This window comes from Crinia signifera, chromosome 6, assembly GCF_055691185.1.
Source record: "Crinia signifera chromosome 6, ASM5569118v1, whole genome shotgun sequence".
Lineage (NCBI taxonomy): Eukaryota > Metazoa > Chordata > Amphibia > Anura > Myobatrachidae > Crinia > Crinia signifera.
Genome location: NC_139222.1, coordinates 240964349 through 240983494, shown reverse-complemented (window position 1 = coordinate 240983494; position 19146 = coordinate 240964349). Strand labels below are relative to the sequence as shown.

General features: G+C 43.6%; 1 protein-coding gene across 8 annotated transcripts in view; it reads right to left on the bottom strand.

Annotated features, from left to right (window-relative positions):
* Positions 1 to 631: 631 nt before the first annotated feature.
* The window catches only part of TACC2 (transforming acidic coiled-coil containing protein 2), a 117989-nt gene continuing 99474 nt past the window's right edge, over positions 632 to 19146 (bottom strand). For all 8 annotated transcript variants that reach the window (XM_083149189.1, XM_083149184.1, XM_083149186.1 and 5 more), the window contains 7 exons: positions 14987 to 15133; positions 11518 to 11594; positions 6643 to 6686; positions 3777 to 3937; positions 2847 to 2953; positions 2539 to 2659; positions 632 to 2453 (listed from right to left, as the gene is read on the bottom strand). In XM_083149189.1, coding sequence (XP_083005315.1) covers positions 2388 to 2453; positions 2539 to 2659; positions 2847 to 2953; positions 3777 to 3937; positions 6643 to 6686; positions 11518 to 11594; positions 14987 to 15133 — 723 coding nt within the window. In that variant the 3' untranslated portion in view covers positions 632 to 2387. The remainder of the gene's footprint in view (positions 2454 to 2538; positions 2660 to 2846; positions 2954 to 3776; positions 3938 to 6642; positions 6687 to 11517; positions 11595 to 14986; positions 15134 to 19146) is intronic.

The window sequence follows — 19146 nt, the reverse complement described above, 5'->3', positions numbered from 1 at the left end:
CATATTTAGTAAATTTACTAAAGCTTCTGAAAATGAAAAGAGTTGAATATTGCCCATAGTAACCAATCAGATTCTATCATTTCTCTATTGCATCCTAGAAAAAGACAGAATTATTTTTTTTTTGCTATGGGCAAGATCACTTCTTTTTATTTTAGGAAGCTTTAGTAAATTCACCCCTAGGAGTCCCTGTGAAGAAAGACTGGGCACCACCATTTACCAGAAATAATATGAGCTCCTGGATGGTGTGTTTCTAGAAAAACTGCAGCAATTGCAACACAAAGAAATCAATAAAACCCAGGATTCAGGGGTATTCAGCAATAGCATTGTAATGGTTAGCATTACTGCCTCACAGCGCTGAGGTCATGGGTTTGATTCCCACCATGGCTCTAACTGTGTGTGTATTCTCTCTGTGCTTGCATGTGTAATACCAGCAGGTGAGCGTCTGCTGCCGGCGATGATGCGGGAGCGCGCATCAGCGCTCAATGTTGCCCCGTACACACTGGGCGGCTTTTGAGCTGAAAGCAGCCCACATGACAAAACTGAGCTGCTTTCAGCTCAAAATCACCCAGTGTGTATGGGCCTTAACTTCCCATTCATATCATAATGAAATAATAAAAGGCTTAATTAAGACCATGGTGCAAACAGATGAACTTTAATCAATGAAGCACAAATTGATCTAATGCAAACAATTGGTTGCAAGTGTGCATTTGACCAAACTTCTTAAAGAATAAAAAAGCCATTTTTTTATTGTTGTATTGATAACAGGCATTTTAGCAGCACTTTGTAACCTCTAGGTATAAATACATAGTTCCAGTTCGACCAAACAGTTTATTAAAAGCAACTGAATTCAACAGCATGGTGAGAACATTATACTGATGGGAGTTTATGGGAGGTGTGTATACAAAACACTAACTTTCCTGTGAATTGCTGGTGTTATCTAGAAACATTCAAGTGTTGTATCAGAATGTATATATAGGATAAAGGGCCTGGTTTAGCTTTGTTAGCGAAGCAAAAAAAGCAGGCAAATGGACAAAACCATGTTGCGTTGCAGGTGGGGCAGATGTAACATGTGCACAGAGAGTTAGATTTGGCTGGGGTGTGTTCAAACTGAAATCTAAATGGCAGTGTAAAAATGAAGCTGTCTAACAATTGTCAGTTACATGCGAAAGCAGTCAGTATTTACCCTGCAGATAAACAACACACAGTAAATGTATTTACTCCCCTTGAATAGCAACATGGTTTATTTCAAAACGACTTGGTTTCTTTTCTTTGCTCAACTGAATCTGGTTAAAGGTGCCCATACACAGAGCGACTGCATCGCATCTAGTTCAAAACGCATGCGATGGGTTAAAGCACCACACATTTTGAACATTGATGTAATGCGATCTAGTTAAAAAAGCACGGGCAGCACATACTTTATGTGCTGTGCGATGGCAGGTGTGCGGGAGTGCGCATCTCATCGCACCGCCCTGTCGCTCCGTGTATGGGCACCTTAAAACTGCAGGTACCACTTAGATGCACAGATGCACTTGGGAGAATGACAATTCTATGGCCCTAAATTCAGTGGCTACACAGTTATACCTTTAAAAACTATTTACCAGTACAACCTGACAAATTAAAACCCTTCTCCCTGTAATCATAATGGATGATCCAGCTGTGCCTACACACACAGACACCGATCTCACCAACTTACTGTACATGACTTTGGGGATGCAGGTGTTCCACATCTAATGGATGATAGTGGTTCATGATATACAGCAACTCGTCCAGAGCATACCGCTTGGTTAAACCATGTAACGGCCGACAGCACGCATTGTATACACATGTGGCTTATGTCTGTTGCAGTCATGGTCAGTGTAATTATGAAATAGAGACATTCTTACCACGTATAAGGCAAGAAGCACAAATATTTATTTCTTAAAGGGGAAAAAAATGGGTTCTCCAGTGTTTGCATAATGCAGATGTATTTACAACACGCCATTCATGCGATGATGAGCTGATGTCTTTCAATTTCTGGCAATCATTTTAAATAACAAATCCAATGTATAGAACCCCAACCCATCTTTAATGGAGCTTCTGAAGATTGATTGTAGTCTTGCCCGGCAGGACCTAGAATGAGCTCAAAGCTCCCTTGGACATGATGCAGAGCTGGGTAAACCCTTATAAAAAGTTGCACTTGAAGATCTGGGACCAGTTTCCTGCCTCCCTGATACAGGAAGGACATGCGTGGGGGAAGCTCGCGTCACACGCTTCCTGTGCCTCCCTGAGCCGCAGGTGCCCCTTCTCCACATTGACAGTACACGATAAAAGGCTGGATCCCCCTTTTCCACATCATTCCGATTGCACTCAGCTTGTAAACCAAGCATTCCTTAGGAAGCAGAAGCAGGTTAGCTCTTTCCCATCTTAGAAATGAGTTCATCACAAATTTTGGTAAGCTCTTCAATCTCCTTATTCTGTAAGTAGGGAGAGTAGGTATTTAAGCAGGAGTAAAGGGAAGGGGGAACGACAAGGGTTAGGGAAGACCGCTCTTGTACTAACCTTCTGCTCTAGGGTCCTCTCCAAGGCATCCACTCGGAGCTGTTCCTTCCTCAGGCTGGCCTGGTGTGCTGCCTGCTCCTGCTGAGACTTAATGCGCACCTGGGCAATATCTGAATTAGCCCTGCAAGGAAACACATTCCATATTGTAGAATGCAGCATATAAGAGTCGGTGCAGAAGAAAATTGTACTGAAACCCTTAGGGACCAGAATATTGGCCTTTCTTTTTTAAAAGGAGCAGTACTAAAAGAATTACCAGTGATTTCTAACCGGTTCTGTACTATCAATACAGGACTATGACTCCCCATTACCTGTCCAACTTCTCCTCCGCGTGGATTTTCAGAGCATGGTACCGCTGCTCTTCTTTCTTTACCCGCGCCAGATACTCCTGAGCACATTTCTTCAGCACCTCCTCATTCTGTAGGAGGTATGGTTGTACATGGTCAGATCCCCCTCAGTAATATAATTATCAATATGACAGACAGAAAGAGTTGGGTGTGGTATATTAGGTCAACATGCACAGGGTTGGCACTGGAAAAAAGTTGACCCAGGCAGAACGTCAACATATGGAAAGGTCAGCATGAGTTTTTCACGTTTTTTTTGTGTGACTATCGACACTGTTGCTCTCGGCATACTATACCATTTGGAGTCCAAAAAACCATGTTGACCTTTCCGTGTGTCGACATTTTAAGCATGTCGACCATATTGGGGGAAATTTACTAAAGAAAATTTGTAAAAAATAGGTGTATTTGTATCCAGAAATACACTTATTTTTGACATTTACTATCCCGAAAAAAAGGGCAATTCGTATTCGTATTGATGTGCTATCAATACGAATACGAATTGCCGTATTTTCGGGATAGTAAATGTCAAAAATAAGTGTATTTCTGGATACAAATACACCTATTTTTTACAAATTTCCTTTAGTAAATTTCCCCCATTATGTCAACCTATTTACTGTCAACCTACAGATTGTCAGTCAGCCATCCGAATGCTGAAAGAAAAACGATGTAGATTCTAAGGGGTAAATTTACTAAAGTGTGAGTTTTTAGAAGTGACAAATGTTGCCCATAGCAACCAATTAGATTCTAGTCACCTAGAACCTTCTAGACGGGGATAGCTAGAATCGGATTGGTTGTCATGGGCAACATCTCTCACTTCTAAAAACTCACACATTAGTAAATGTACCTCCTATCAGTCAGAAAACAAGGGGTTCAGTTTCCTTGTCTAAGATCTCTTACCTTTCTGAAACCTTCCAGCACATCCTTCATTTTCTCATACCTCCGGAAGAGATCTGCCAGAGACTTCTCCACGGAATTGAGGTCGGACAGAGCTTGTTCTTTTTCCAAAATCAGCTGCTGCACTGTATGGTGAGAGACTGACTTCTCCCTCTGCTCATCCTCTGCCCAAACATAAGAGTATTATCAGTGCCCTGTATTACAAACACACCCATTTTTTTTCTTATGGACTGACAGAAACAGATAATGATTACAAAGTCTAGACCAGTGGTCAGGGAACAGGGGTAGATTACCCCAAATGGGGTCAAAATGAAATTCCTGGGGGTAATGGACAGTCGCGCTGCTGAGACACAGCTGGGCATGCATACTGTATGAAGCTATATGCATGCCCGGCTATGTCTCGGCAGCCTGACCATCCATTACCCCCAGGAATTAAATTTCACTGCATATAGAATCTATATATATAGTGCCCCAAAAAGCAGATGTTCTCTTCGGGTCATTCTTTTAACCTATTCTTTCAGTTCTAGACAATACATTGTCATCACTCCCCAAACTAGGAGGATAAAACTGACCACATACATTATACATACTGTAAGTGGATTCAAATGCTGCAGAGTATTCTGAACCGGAGCAACCATGGACTTTACCTGCTCACGTCTCTGACTTTGCTGGGACTGTTTCAGATAACACTGTCACCTCACACAAGGACACTTTGTTCCCCTATCCTGCAGTATCTCTGCCCTGCATGCCACCCACTGGCTGCCGTATCTCTGCTCTGCATTCATGCAACCACTAGGCTGGCATGCATGAACTGTTGCAGATGCACATTCTTGGGAGAAGTGTGAATGATATGTACTATAATAAATAACAATAAGTACACCCTGTAATTATAATGCTTACACTCAATGGCCCTTATTCAAATATAGGGTGAGATTTAATAGGATGAGAGTTTCAGAAAGTGAGAGATTTGGTGAGAAATCTCCAGTTTTTTTAAAGCGGCAATCATTTACACTTCGAAATCAAACTGGTTCTTGCAGTGTAAATGATTGCTGCTTTAAAAAAACTGGAGATTTCTCACCAAATCTCTCACTTTCTGAATCTCTTATCCCATTAAATCTTACCCCTGATACAGTACAAATTTGTTCTTTAAATGGGCAAAACCATGTGCACTGCAGGTGGGGCAGATGTAACATGTGCAGAGAGAGTTAAATTTGGGTGGGGTGTGTTGAAACTGAAATCTAAATTGCAGTGTAAAAAAATCAGTATTTACCCTGCACAGAAACAAAATATCTCATACAAATCTAACTCTTTGTATACATGTTAGATCTGCCCCACCTGCAGTGCACATGGTTTTGCCCATTTTGAGAACAAATTTGTGCTGCCATCAGATGTAAATAAGGGCCATTGTTCAATCTCATTTGTAACCTGAAGCTTGTACGTTTGTAAATAAAGAAACCCCCACGCCAGATAAAAATCCAAAATAAATTGGCATATTATTGAGTATATTGGGATGGAAAACAACTGCCCATTGCCTTGTAACTGGCATAATATGGTCACTGACATGTGAGCTGAGCACCACATACCCATCTAATGGATAACCAATGTGAACCTGCTCACAAAACACAATACAGAAATATAGACATACGGGACACAGCTTGTTCTTACCTGGGCTGCCTTATGTTTGCAAGCAAAAAGAAAAGCAGAAACCAGCAGGTAAAAAAACGAAATGATAAAATAAGCAAAAGTAAACTGATTAATTAGGGGGGATAAAGGAGCAGAGCCAGGTCTTGTTCTAATGCCCCGGCACACTATACGATATGCGGCACCAACGATATTGTTAATAATATCGACAGGGCCCAACATGAACAATCCACAGTTCAAACTCTGAACAATATAGTTAACAATATTGCTCAGTGTCATCATCAGGAGCCCCAACGAACATGCAGTCACTGCTGATATTGTCAGATTTGATTGGATGTTCAGAAGATAGCGGTTATCGTTAACAATCCGTGGGAGCGTGCATCGTTAAGGATATAGTGGGTACACGTTGAACGATATACACAATAATATCATTCACAATATTGCTATCTGGCAAATCTCCAAATCGCATAGTGTGTAGGGGGTTTTAGGTGAAAAGGGTTGGGTTCATTGTAAAGGAACAGTGGGCAGGAGGGGGGATATAACCAAAGACAAGCAAAAAATTGCACCATTAATGTATAGATCAGGGATGGGGAACCTTTGACCTCCCAGCCAAAAATATCGCAGCCCTGCAATTAGCTGCAAATCCAATCGTCCATTGTGTGCGGTCTGTGTGCAGCCCAGGACCTTCTCGGCAGCTACAATAGAACCAGGCTAATCGAGGCTTCCCTGAGAACTCCTGGGCACACCGGCATCTTCCCTGACACTCCCACCAAACAGCCGGTTACCACCCCCAAACGCCTGCCTCTTCTCAACTTGAGTACGGCCAGGGATTAAAAAAGACGCTTGATGTGTACTATAGGCTGTATACATGCGCAGTCTATCGATAACCGCCTGGACTGCAAATTTGCAGCCATCCAATCAGGTCTGAATAACCCCCTGAGTTTTCTCAATGTCACTACTACATGATATATACAGATGTGTCCTCTTACGTAGTGGCTGCAATGCGTAAGCAGCAGAACACACAACTCCCGGCATAGTGGGGTGTACACTATATTATATTGTGTTCTGGTAATGGGAGACACCTGGCTCATGCGCATGCACCCTCATGCTACACATTCGCTCTAATGTGAGTCTGCAAGCGATGCTACATACTCCGCTACGGAACGCTGCTATACGCAGCAACAATGTAGCGGGATACATTCTGTATACACACAAACCATAAACTTACCGATCATTTGTGCAATTGTCTGTTCATACTCCGCAACAATTTTCCTACAAAAAAATAATAATAATAATAGGTAAGCGTCAATACCCCACATCACTCCAAATCAGTTTACACTATTACGAAGATGGTTCATAATTAATTAAGACATTGGGGCAGATGTATTAAGCCTTAACAAGAGATGAATGCAAGGGTGATAAAGAGAGATAAACGTCCGGCCAATCACCTGCTAACTGCCATGTTACAGGCTGTGTTTGAAAAAAGTCAGTAAGGAGCTGATTGGCCGGACGTTTATCTCTCCTTATCACTATTGCATTTATCTCTTGTTAAGGCTTCATACATCTGCCCCATTATTATTATATTTAAACTGTCCAGATACAGACAGGAGTGTGGGACTATAATATAAGTGAATACTGCCAGGACTAAAATCTGTCTATACCTAGGACTTTCTATTCTATCCCTTTAACTGAGACACTAATGAATTACACAGGTTCTGTGGTGGGCTGACTTCAAGCCCTCATTTCACCTGGTTTTAATCGGTCACATAACCTGTGGATTCCATGAGTGTCTTGGTTTAAAGGTACTGTATTGTAAGCCTATTTACAGTATACCGATTTACAGGAAACAAATTTGAAAATGTAGCTATTAAATCATATTGTATTATATTATAATGCTAATACTGTATATTGCTAGGTTATACATTATCTCTGCCGGGTCCAGGAACTCTGTGTCTGATGAGAGTGACCCTAGGCTCGGCACGCCAACAGTCCACGCTTTGTAGAACGGTGCTGTTCACCCCCCATCCCCCCTTAGCTGTGACTAAGGAGGAATGCGAGCAATCACGCAGGAGTCGTTCTGCGCATGCAGTTTCGTTTTCTGTGCCCCTGATCTTTGTACACCTCACTGCAGAAACAGCTGCTGCAAGGGCCTATATAACATAAAACGGTACTTGTTTAGTTTCACGGCGGCACTTCCCAGCAGATCGCATTGTATGCAAATCGCATGCAAATATTGCACGTGATTTCCATGCGATTCGATCCGCGATGCGATTTAGCACACCCCCACTATCCACGTCAGCCTGAAGTGTGGCGAGCGCATGCGGTAAGTGTCCTCCCGACCTGTTCATACCCCCACTATCCATGTCGGCGCGGAGTTGATTTTATAAAGTGTTGTGAGCGCAGCGAGCCACCAAGCCCGAAATGTGGCGAGCGCAGTGTGCCCCGCGAGGGGCCGCGGAAAACGAGCCTGCAGCGCGGCGAGCGCAGCATGGCGAGCGCAGCGAGCCCCGCAAGGGGACATGGATTACTTGACGTGTATTCCGTGGCCCCTCGCTACACATCGGGCTCATTTTAAGCGGACCTGGTGGGGCACGCTGCGCTCGCCACACTTTATAAAATCAACTACACGCCGATGTGTATAGTGGGGGTATGAACAGGTCGGGAGTATGCGTACCGCGTCCCCTTGCGGGGCACACTGCGCTCGCCACGCTTCGCGCTGACGTGTATAGTGGGGGTGTGTTAAATCGCATTGCAGATCGAATCGTATGCAAATATCGCGTGCGATTTGCATATGATTTACTTATGATCTGCTGGGAAGTGCCGCCGTGAAATTAAACAAGTATTCATAAAACTTGCAGGTCTGCCCTCCTATGCATGTCATGGATTATTCTCTGAGCTGCATATAAAGGGGCTGGGTGCCAAATTGTAGTTCAAAAGTCCAAAATACCGGAAGGCACTGGTGTTTGAACAGTGGGGGGTGAGTAAGGTAAAAGGAGCTTATGTTCAAACATGTTATCTTGCTTCTAGCAATAACACAAAGCAAACATTTCTGTAAGGTAACTCCGCATTAAAGTAAATGAGATATGTGACAATGTGGCACTAAATAGAGTCACAGGACAAGTACGATTATATATTTTACATAAATCAAATCCGAGAGTAAACTTTTGAGTACAATGTGAAATTATATCTTATAATAATATGTTTGTGGTAAAATATAGTTTTTATTATTTGTTTATTATGTTAGTCAATCCTTATACAGTATGTGCTAAAGTTTAGATCACTCTTCCATTACATGTTGACTCAGGTGCTTTTGACAAGGTTTCTGAGAGCCATTTGGTTTTGTAGTTACTGGGCCAGATGTACTAAGTTTCAAAAAGTGATAACATGGATGGAGAGTGAAAAACAATCAGCCAATCAGCTCCCAACTGCCATGCTACAGACTGTGAGCTGATTGTTTATCACTATACACGTTATCACTTTTTTAAGCTTACTACAGGCCATATGTATAAAGCTTCAAAATGTGATAAAATGAGTGATAAACAGCCAGACAATCAGCCCCTAACTAACATTGCTGCTGAATGATCACAATTAGGAGGGGTATTTAAACCCCATCACGGGAGATAGAGCCCATCCAAAACCGAGGAAGGAGATATATCCCCGAAACGCGTCTTTGAATATTTTGCACTTGTACTTTGTGGCGATTTGCTGAATGTGGACTGGTAAGACAATCCCCTGGAAATAAAGAAATATACCTACTGCGGTGGTGCCGAGCAATTGAGGCTCGGCCTGCGTTGCTTTTGGAGCATAACTCCACCGCAGTACCGCAACAGGGTGAGAAACACTTTTTTTTTCCAGCCGCTGAACCACGTTAGAGATAGTCTTCGTATGGTTCTTCATATTTTTAATGTTAAATGTCATTTCATGTAATTTTTAATACTAAAGATTGTGTTATTATCCCCTGAAAAGGGAGTATTTGAATATTTTTTTATGGTGATTGTGCCAGAACATGTGCATAAACTGCTTTCTTTATTGATCTAAGGAGTTGGTGTACTCCTAATACTCCTACTGCACTGTGGGCTGCATTTATCCATAATTATAATTGCGCAAAACATATAGAACACAGCCATTCTATATGCAATCAGCCCCTAACTGTCACGTTACAGCATGTGTTTGGAGAATGACAGTTAGGGGTTGGTTGGCTTGCTGTTTATCACTCTCCACTTTATCACTTTTTGAAGCTTGATACATCTGGCCCACTATCTACTGATGTTCATCAGTTCCTTTATAGGTGGGTGGGGATAGATCACCCTATAGCCAATAAGATTACCAGAAAAAGAACAGCAGCACATAGCATTTTAGGAGATTTGGTGTGCTGATTCTGACGGAGGCCGTGTCCTTTCATGCAATAACATTAGCCAGGGCAAGTGACAAGGGCAGTGCCTCAATCACAGCAGCAGAACGGATACAAGGCGGAAGTAATATACTAGTGGTAGACTGTGCAAGTTGCAGGGCACCTACAGTACAGTAGTGATTCCAGGCTCCTATCAAACTGGGGCACGAAGGCTGCAGGATCAAAGGCACCTTCATTTATAAAAATCTTGCACAAGCACATCAATATATTATGTTATATTTCTTAATTACACACACTTTTGCTTGTTGCTAAATGAATTAGCACTAAAGTCACCAGAATACATAAACTGTGCTTAATTGTGATTTTTCTCCATTGGCTACAGAAGTGGTTCCCAAACTCAGGGCCTTATTCTAGTTCACTTTTAGAGGCAAATTCCATCTTAGCTGGACAAAACCATGTGCACTGCAGGGGGCAGATGTAACAGGTGCAGATAGAATTAGGTTTGGTGACTTATTTTGTTTCTGTGCAGGGTAAATACTGGCTGCTTTATTTTTTACACTTCAATATAGATCTAACTTTGAAGAAAAACTCCACCCAAATCGAATTCTCTCTGCACATGATACATCTGCCCCACCTGCAGTGCACATGGTTTTGTCCAGCTAAGAAGCAATTTGCCTCTAAGAGTGAATTAGAATAAGGCCCTGTGTGCCTAGGTACCTTCCGGTGCAAAGAGACACTTGTAGGGGTGCCTCGGGTTGGGGTCCCTAACCAACGGAAATTAATTTTTTCTCAAAGTGATAGACGAAACCAGTGTTGGTGGCTGCCAATAATAAAATATGTGGACAATTAGAACCACAAGTATGTCCACCACCACATAACTGAATCTAATGGTCATAACAGAGAAGCACGATATCTTTTTTATTTTATTTATCATTTTGGACTAGTGGCACATTGAAAAAATTGCTGCTACTCTAGGGTTCCGTGATTCAAGAAAGTCTGGAAACAACTGGACTACAGTTCAGGCAGCAGTACTGTATATCATTTGTAATAACAGTAAAACTTTGCTGCTACACCATTTATACAGCCAGTGGCAGCTCCAGAAAAGTGGCTGCAGCATATTTCAAAATTCAAATAGGGAAGAAACACCAACTGCCAGTGAGTCAGTTTGGAATGGCAGTTCCTATTTGAATTTTCAACTGTACTGCAGCCCCACCTCTGGAGCCACCACTGCAACCTATAGTAAGAAATGCAATTGTTAACTATTATGAGGTAAAGTGTGGCAAATATTCTGCCTAAATCGTATATATGACCCAAGGCTGTGATGATATACAGTACCATTAGTAACAGAATAACATATAACTATTTAATTTTAGTTTAGTCATATTCTCCCATGGACACAGCATGCTAGAACATGTTTGCTATATTAGTTATGGTATTCCAGTGTGCAGGAAACTGTTCTATCAGTATAATAGAATGAGGTGATATTTAGGAAACCTGTCTGCCATCCAGGTGGATGTGAGCTTGTACTGATCCCCTCGCCATATGGAAGAGGGTTTAGTGCTTAGGATTTGTAAGGCCGTCTGAGGTATAAAAAGCAGGATTACAGAATACAAGAGGATCGGCTGCTCTGTTTAAGTCACTTGAGACGCTCACGCCCATCACTACTGAAAGCTAATGCTTAGAATTATAGTGCAGGTGATATTGCAGTACCTGAGCGCTAGTCAGCATGAAGAAATGCCAGCAGTGACTCACCTCATCTCCACCACCTCACAGCGGCTGTCATCGTACTTCTTCTTCCACTCTGATGCCTCTCTTTCCTTGGCTGCAATCTAATGAAGAACAAGAGTAATCGTGTGCGATTAATGTACAGGTCTGAGTACTAGAGAAGAGAGTTCTCACCTTGGGTAAAGCTGGGTACACATAGAGCGATATGTCAGTCCGATCCACCAGTGTGTATGCCCGATATGCGGGTGCCTAATGTCGCTGGCAACATTGTTAGGTTTGGTGTGTTGGACATTAAACCTAATGATGGGACTAATTTAGCATGGATGGCTAATATAAGAAAAATCAGCAAATCACCAATTATCCACCGACAGCGTTCACATTGCGGCTGCGCAACCTCAAATTAGGAATGAAAATGCTAATGCTTAGCAATCACAATCCAGTCATAGTTTGACTGACAGGAACCTGGCGCTTGGGGCGGCAACATGGCGTTTTTTTTGGGTGTGATGGAAAAAACACAGACGTGCCCAGACATTTTCCGGGTGGGTCTCTGACATCAGCTCTGACCCCTACCAGGTTGTCTCCAGCACAGATTAGTGGGAGCCTCAGACTTGTGCACATTTGCACAGAGGGCAGGTACTCTTCAATGTTCTATGAATGGCGCATTGATATGTGAATGTATGTCGATTAGCGATGCATTAACAATTTTGCATGGGCGTTTTTTCTGTCATACTGGGCGGTAACTTTTTGCTAGCAGTCAACTGCTTTTTTCTTTTTTTCAAGTTAGCGATCCAACCTGAATTAGCCCCGATCCTGTAGTACGCTAATGAATGAGGAGAACATGGTCCTGTAATAAATTCGTTCCACTGTGTACTGGTAATCCGGGCTGACGGGGATATGTTCTGATGTTGCAGTGTATCTCCGCCACTCCAATGTGTACCCAGCTTTTTTAAGGTCTAATTGTATGCACTGTAATGTACTATATATGGAATTGTAAGCTTAAACTTTAAAATCTAGTAACAATTTAGCGCTGGATTTATAATTTCGCTCATGCCAACAGGTGCTTATACAGTATATCTAATATTTCTTTCTTTATTTACAGTTACTTATATAGCGCAGCAGATTCTGTTGCACTTCACTGAACTGATGACAACTCCGAAAGAACCAACTGGGTAAAACAGACAGACATAGAGGTTGGAGGGCCCTGCTGCAAGCTTACAATCTATAGGCCACTCAGCTGCCAGAGTACCTCTCTTTTGGCCTATTTTAGTTACTTCTACAGACATATCTAACTGTTACCAGTGAAAAAAATGTAATGGCAAAAAGGGTACTTGTGTATTATCACGGCGCCCGATTTGACTACGTACGCAAATGTAGTGAAATCGCATCGCATGCCATACAATAATGGCATGCGATTTTACCCGTTATAATGGCATTTAATGTACTATACCAGTGGTTCCCAACCCTGGTCCTCAAGTACCCCCAACAGTGCCCGTTTTCCAGGTCACCCGGCAGGTGCACTCATTATTCAGACACATTTGAAAAGATCCACAGGTGGAGCTAATTATAGCACTTGTGATTCTGTGAGAAGACCTGCAAAACGTACACTGGCCCTTATTCAGATCTGATCGCAGTACAAATTTGTTCTCAAAATGAGCAAAACCATGTGCACTGCAGGTGGGGCAAATGTAACATGTGCACAGAGAGTTAAATTTTGGTGGGGTGTGTTGAAACTGAAATCTAAATTGCAGTGTAAAAATAATGCAGCCAGTATTTACCCTGCACAGAAACAAAATAACTCACACAAATCTAACTCTCTCTATACATGTTACATCTGCCCCACCTGCAGTGTACATGGTTTTGCCCATTTTGAGAACAAATTTGTACTGCGATCATATCTGAATAAGGGACACTGTTGGGGGTACTTGAGGACCAGGGTTGGGAACCACTGTACTATACCATTAAATTACATATAATGTCATTTATTTACGCCCCCCCCCCCCCCCCCCAGTATCGCCGTAATCCCGAAGCGTGGCGAGCGGCGGCGGTACGCGTCCGCTAGATCTACTTGTCTTAAGCAGTGTTGTCAATATCCTCCCCATTGTACTACTCAGTGGGTGTGAATGGGTAGCACAAAGGGGAGGGGCACTGACAACAGCACTGCACTATTTAGTCATGTGAGCAGGTTTAGTATGCCGGAGATGGTGTGGAACCATTGATGGCTTTAGGAGACTTTGCAGACTGGGCTAAAGTTAGTAACACTTCATTAAAAGTTTACTCAGTGAGCTCTACACATTAAAGGTGCCCACACACTAGTCCAATTTGGGCCGATTTCACCGGATCAGGCCGAGAAATCAATCCATATTGGATGTGCTTAACATCCCTCTGGGTTCCAATGCGTGGTCCCTTGCGCATTAGACCTGAGCCGGATATATGACCTGCTGCCCATCCGATCACCAACTCGCCCCCCCCTCCCAGCGGCGGGGAACGGGGTCACATGCGGACGGCTCAGGGGGGTCGGATGGCCATACACTGCTTCAATACATTGCAGTAGTTTATGAACACCTTAAACCTGATTCTTGTTTGGGAATAAAGTATAATGTATAAATCTAATCTAATGGAAATCAGATCTAAATCATTATGATCCCAATGAGCGTTCACTCAGTGGAAATCAAAAAGAAAAATAGTCTTGCCAGGCAAGACTATATAGTAGAAATCAAAGTGAAATTTAATCGAATTCCACATCTAACCATGTGTACATACCTTAACTGTCCAAGTTGCTGGTGGGGGGAGATGTAACGTGCAGATAGATTTATGGTGTGTACACATGGTACAATCCAGCATACAATTTTGACTCTACAGTATAGTCAAAATTGCATTGGGATCGCGCGGCTCCCAGGACAGCACAAATCGAAACCCAGATAGACAGGGCAGCAATGACTATATAGTGTATAGACTATATAGTGCAGATCTGCACTATATAGTCACAATAGCATGCATGTCAAGAGGCTTGCCGTGCGATTTGATCGGGACTCCTTGTCTAAGTAAAGACATCTTGCCAGGGTTACTACCAAAGCAGATGGGGCAAATGTTCTGATTGAGCATATTATGTATTCTGTGTAAATACTGGAGTAATTTAAGGAGTTTTAGCAAGATTTCTACAATAGACAAATACTTCATTAGAAGCCCCTTTTTTTTTTTTATAAATACGTTCATGTTAGGAAAGAGCTAAAGGCAGTACTATGATGTGACCGCCAGTCTCTGAATGCATTCTCTGGGCTCTGAGACAACCAGGCAGCGCAATAGCGACACACAGTGGTTGAAAGCTGCATCCTACATTTACACATGATGGATTTCATGCAAACACACCTAGTACATGCGTCCTATGAAAATTTTTATATTCTAACAGAGAACCTCCCTGTTCATGATCAAAGGGACTAATCAGACTGGATGCATATAGCGACAAACTATGTGCTAGGAATCTGTGCTAGACATTTACCTCTTCCCTGGCAAGCTGGAGCGCTGTGTCAAAGTCCGGCTGCTGGTAGGCATGTAACAGGCCACCTCCAGTAGTCTCCATAACCACCGCACGAGAGTAAAGTGACTTATGCGAGAGGCCGACGTCTGTTGAGTCCAACCCCTCAGACTGTGGGTGGAAATAAAAGAGTCTGTTAGAACCCACATATTAATTATACCTTTCACCTTATCATTACCGTGCAAGAAGAATGCGAGAGGAAGGCACGTACAGGTAAGCTCACACTGGTTAGGCACAGCACACAGCGAGCAGATCTACAGTACCCGGCTCTCCTATTGTGGGTCACTATGGACAGACTTGTGTTTCTGTATGAAACACCGCAGGAGGTTATTTAACCAAAGGTCAAACTGACCCCTGTGACTGGTTAATCAACAACCAAGTGCAGCTCCAGAATAGGGCATAGAGAGATCTTTCTCTAGCTCCTCGCTTACTTCTCTCCAAGTAAAACAGGGCTTTAAATGTGGAACGGCAACATTCATGATGCTACAGTTTCCACAGCAAATGCAAAACAACAACCTATTGAAAATCCTTAACGTCATCTCTTCTTCCCAGGCCAGGTGAGAGTTCAGTGCAGCTGGAGGACATGACATTTGTTCATGGGAAAACAGTAATTTGGCTGGGAAGGCTGTTGCTGCAGATCATCACAGGTCAGCTAAATGTGGTTTGGGGGATAAATAAAAACCCAGGAAGCCAGGCGCTGTTGTAGTGTCTGTGGTGTGGCAGTGGTGACTGCGTCTAGCCACTTGCAGAACACAGCACATGCTACATATTTTATATAGTCAGGAGTTAGGTGAAAAACAAAACAAACCAAACGCCCCCCTTCCAGCATTACATCAGTATTATCCTATAGCGAGCAACTGGTGGCATTTGGCGTAAACCCTTAATCATCCATACTATACTATGGATGCTAGAGTCCATGGATGATATGTAGCATAGGTGCCGATTCTGTGGGTGCTCAAGGGCCCGAGCACCCACAGGAATTAATGAGCACCCACGTGCCCGTAACTCCAGAGTCCCGATGCCGGGCCACTGTATTTGCTTGTTGAGCCTTTCAACAGGCTTGAGCACCCACCAGCAAAAACATAGATCGGCACCTCTGATATGTAGGGATATGGTCACTAGGTCTACAAGCATTAAGTCGACATGCCTTAAGGTCAACATGACTGAAGGTCGACATGGGGAAAGTCAACATGACTGAAGGTCGACATGGAGTTTTTCACCTTTTTTGAGTCGACATGTGCCGATAGGCAGTATTTCATGCCCTACCACCAGGGTGTGGTGGGAGAACAAAATAGTGTGCCGAGCATAGTGAGCCATGCGAGGGGACGCAGTTCTGAATTTCAGTGTCCATGTCGAAATCGTGGACAAAAAAAAAGTGAAAAACATGTCGACATTTTGACTGTCCAATTTCCTCATGTCGACCTAATGACCCTCTCGACCTAACCCCATGTCGACCTTGAGGCATGATGACCTTGTGGTGTCGACCTAATGCTTGTCGACCTAGCTGCTGTCTGTCCAATGATCCATACCCGATATGTAAATGTTCTGGGCCAATCACATAGCTCCAATGGTATTACATTTAAATAAGCAGACATTTGATTTTATGACCACTCTGACCACCCGTAACCATAACTGTACATCAGAGCTATGTTACAGTCATACTCCCCACCCATCCACCCACAGCATCTCATACATATATCCCCACACTTTACTAGTCCACTTCATTTTATGAGGTTGGGAGCGTAATTCTTACTAAACGTTTGTAAGACTGCAAGTCCTGGCTGGTAGGAAATAGTAACACTAGTAACTAGGGATGCCAATTTCGGGGCATTTCTTCAATCCCGGGAATCGGGATTGAAAAATGCTCAATCCCGGGATTCCTGGGATTGACATCTCTAAGCAGTTTAGGCATGTAGCATGGGCAAAAAACAAGCCCTGTCCCCCCCCAACTCTGGCGCAGGTGGTGTTGGCGGCAACAGCAGCAGCAGAGCCGCCCGGAGGGCGGGCGGCCAAAGCTGCAACAGGAGGACTCAATGGTGAGAGCTGAGGGATCACTCTGGAGCGGATATCGGCGGTGCGGCCTGCGCAGCGTGATGGTCAGAGGTCACGCTGCGCAGGTCAGACTGCCTATACCCGCTCCAGATTGCAGGCCTGGGATCGGGAACTCCTGGGCAGCGTCTGAGCACTCGCTCAGACGCTGCCTGGCATCAGATATGCGCATGCGCATCTAATCCCGGAATTGGAAGGTCCAATCCCGGGATTCAAATCCTGGGGATTGAATCCCTGCATTCCTTAGTAGGACGCTAAGGAATGCTGTTCACCCCATTGCTCATCTGCTGGCAATGCCAGCAGATGAGCGGCGGCAGCCAGCGATGATGCGGGAGCCGCATCAGCGCTCATAACAAGGCATACACACTGCACGGCTTTTGAGCTGAAACAGCGCAAACGGCAAAACTGTGTATGGGCCTTTAGTCACTGCTTTGATTCCTTGTTTATGTACTCTGTAATTGGGCACTGCAGATCCCTTGTGGCGCCATATAAATATAGTATTATAATAATAAATAACACTTTGGACCTTATTCAGGTCCGTTCGCATGGCCGCGTGCGTTCGCACGTGACCAATGTTTTGGGTTTGCCCATGCTCAGAGCAACCTTCATATGCGTGCACCTTCCACATCTTTCGATGGTCGGCGACCATCGAAAGATGTGGAAGGGACCCAGTGGCATGTGAATGGATGTTCATGTAAAACATCTATTCGCAGCCATTGCGAACTTACACACCTTGCGAATGGTGGGCCGGCGTACCACCATGCGCAAGGCGGGATCTGGTACACTCGCAAGGATGCAAATTCTCATCCGAGTGAATGAAGCAGAATAACCCTATGTATATGCTACAATGCTACACTTGATATAATGAATTTAAATAAAACATATTTGTGCATTTTACACATTTCCCGAATGCTGCTTTTATATAATCAATGCAATTGTGAGCACACAAAGGTGTTCTACCACTTGTCTATCAGACCATTGTACCAGTTGCTATTTTAAAGCGCAAAAAATATACAGAATTGTACAGGTATTGAGATAAGTATTTTGTGCTGCTGCCTTTACAGGACTTCCCAATAATCATCTCTCAAATCATTTATGTTTACAGCTATTAGTCTGCTATTTAGCCAAGACCAAGTGATTTGAATGTAAGTGGGAAAATACAGTAGTATAGTACACTTGGGAGGGGTATGGATCATTTGGTCGGCCAGTAGTTGGTCGACAGTCATTAGGTCGACACCACTAGGTCGACATGCTGAAAGGTCGACATGTCATTAGGTCGACACAAACATCAGGTCAACATGGGCTAGGTCTACAGTCAAAAGGTCGACATGGGGGTTTTCACTGTTTTTTTTACCCGAATGTCGACACAGTTGACATGGACACAGGATAAAGTGCACCGCGTCCTCTTGCATGGCTCACTTCGCTCGCCATGCTTCGGGCTCGGTGCCTGGCTACGCTCGGCATACTATTATATTCTCCCGCCATGCCCTAGTGGATGGTAGGGCATGAAATACCGCCTGTTGGCACATGACGGGTAAAAAAAACTGTGAAAAACCCCATATGTGGGCAGTACGGATGGTGTAATGGTTAGCATTACTGCCTCACAGCACTGAGGTCATGGGTTCAATACCCACCATGGCCCTAACTGTGCGGAGTTTGTATATTCTCCCCGTACTTGCGTGGGTTTCCTCCGGGTACTCCGGTTTCCTCCCACAATCCAAAAATATACTGCTAGGCTAATTTGGCTCCCAACAAAATTAACCCTAGAATGTCTGTGTGTGCGTGTACATGTGGTAGGGAATATAGATTGTAAGCTCCACTGGGGCAGGGACTGATGTGAATGGTCAAAATATTCTCTGTAAAGCGCTGCGGAATCTGTGTGCGCTATATAAGAAACTGCTAATAAATAAATAAATATCGACCTAGCCCATGTCGACCTAGTGATTGTGTCAACCTATTGACCTGTCGACCTTGTCCAATGACGACCTAGGCCCGTGTCAACCTAATGACCGTCGACCTTATGCTTGTCGACCTAATGACCATATCCCCTTGGGAGTTATGCACTTGAAGTCAAT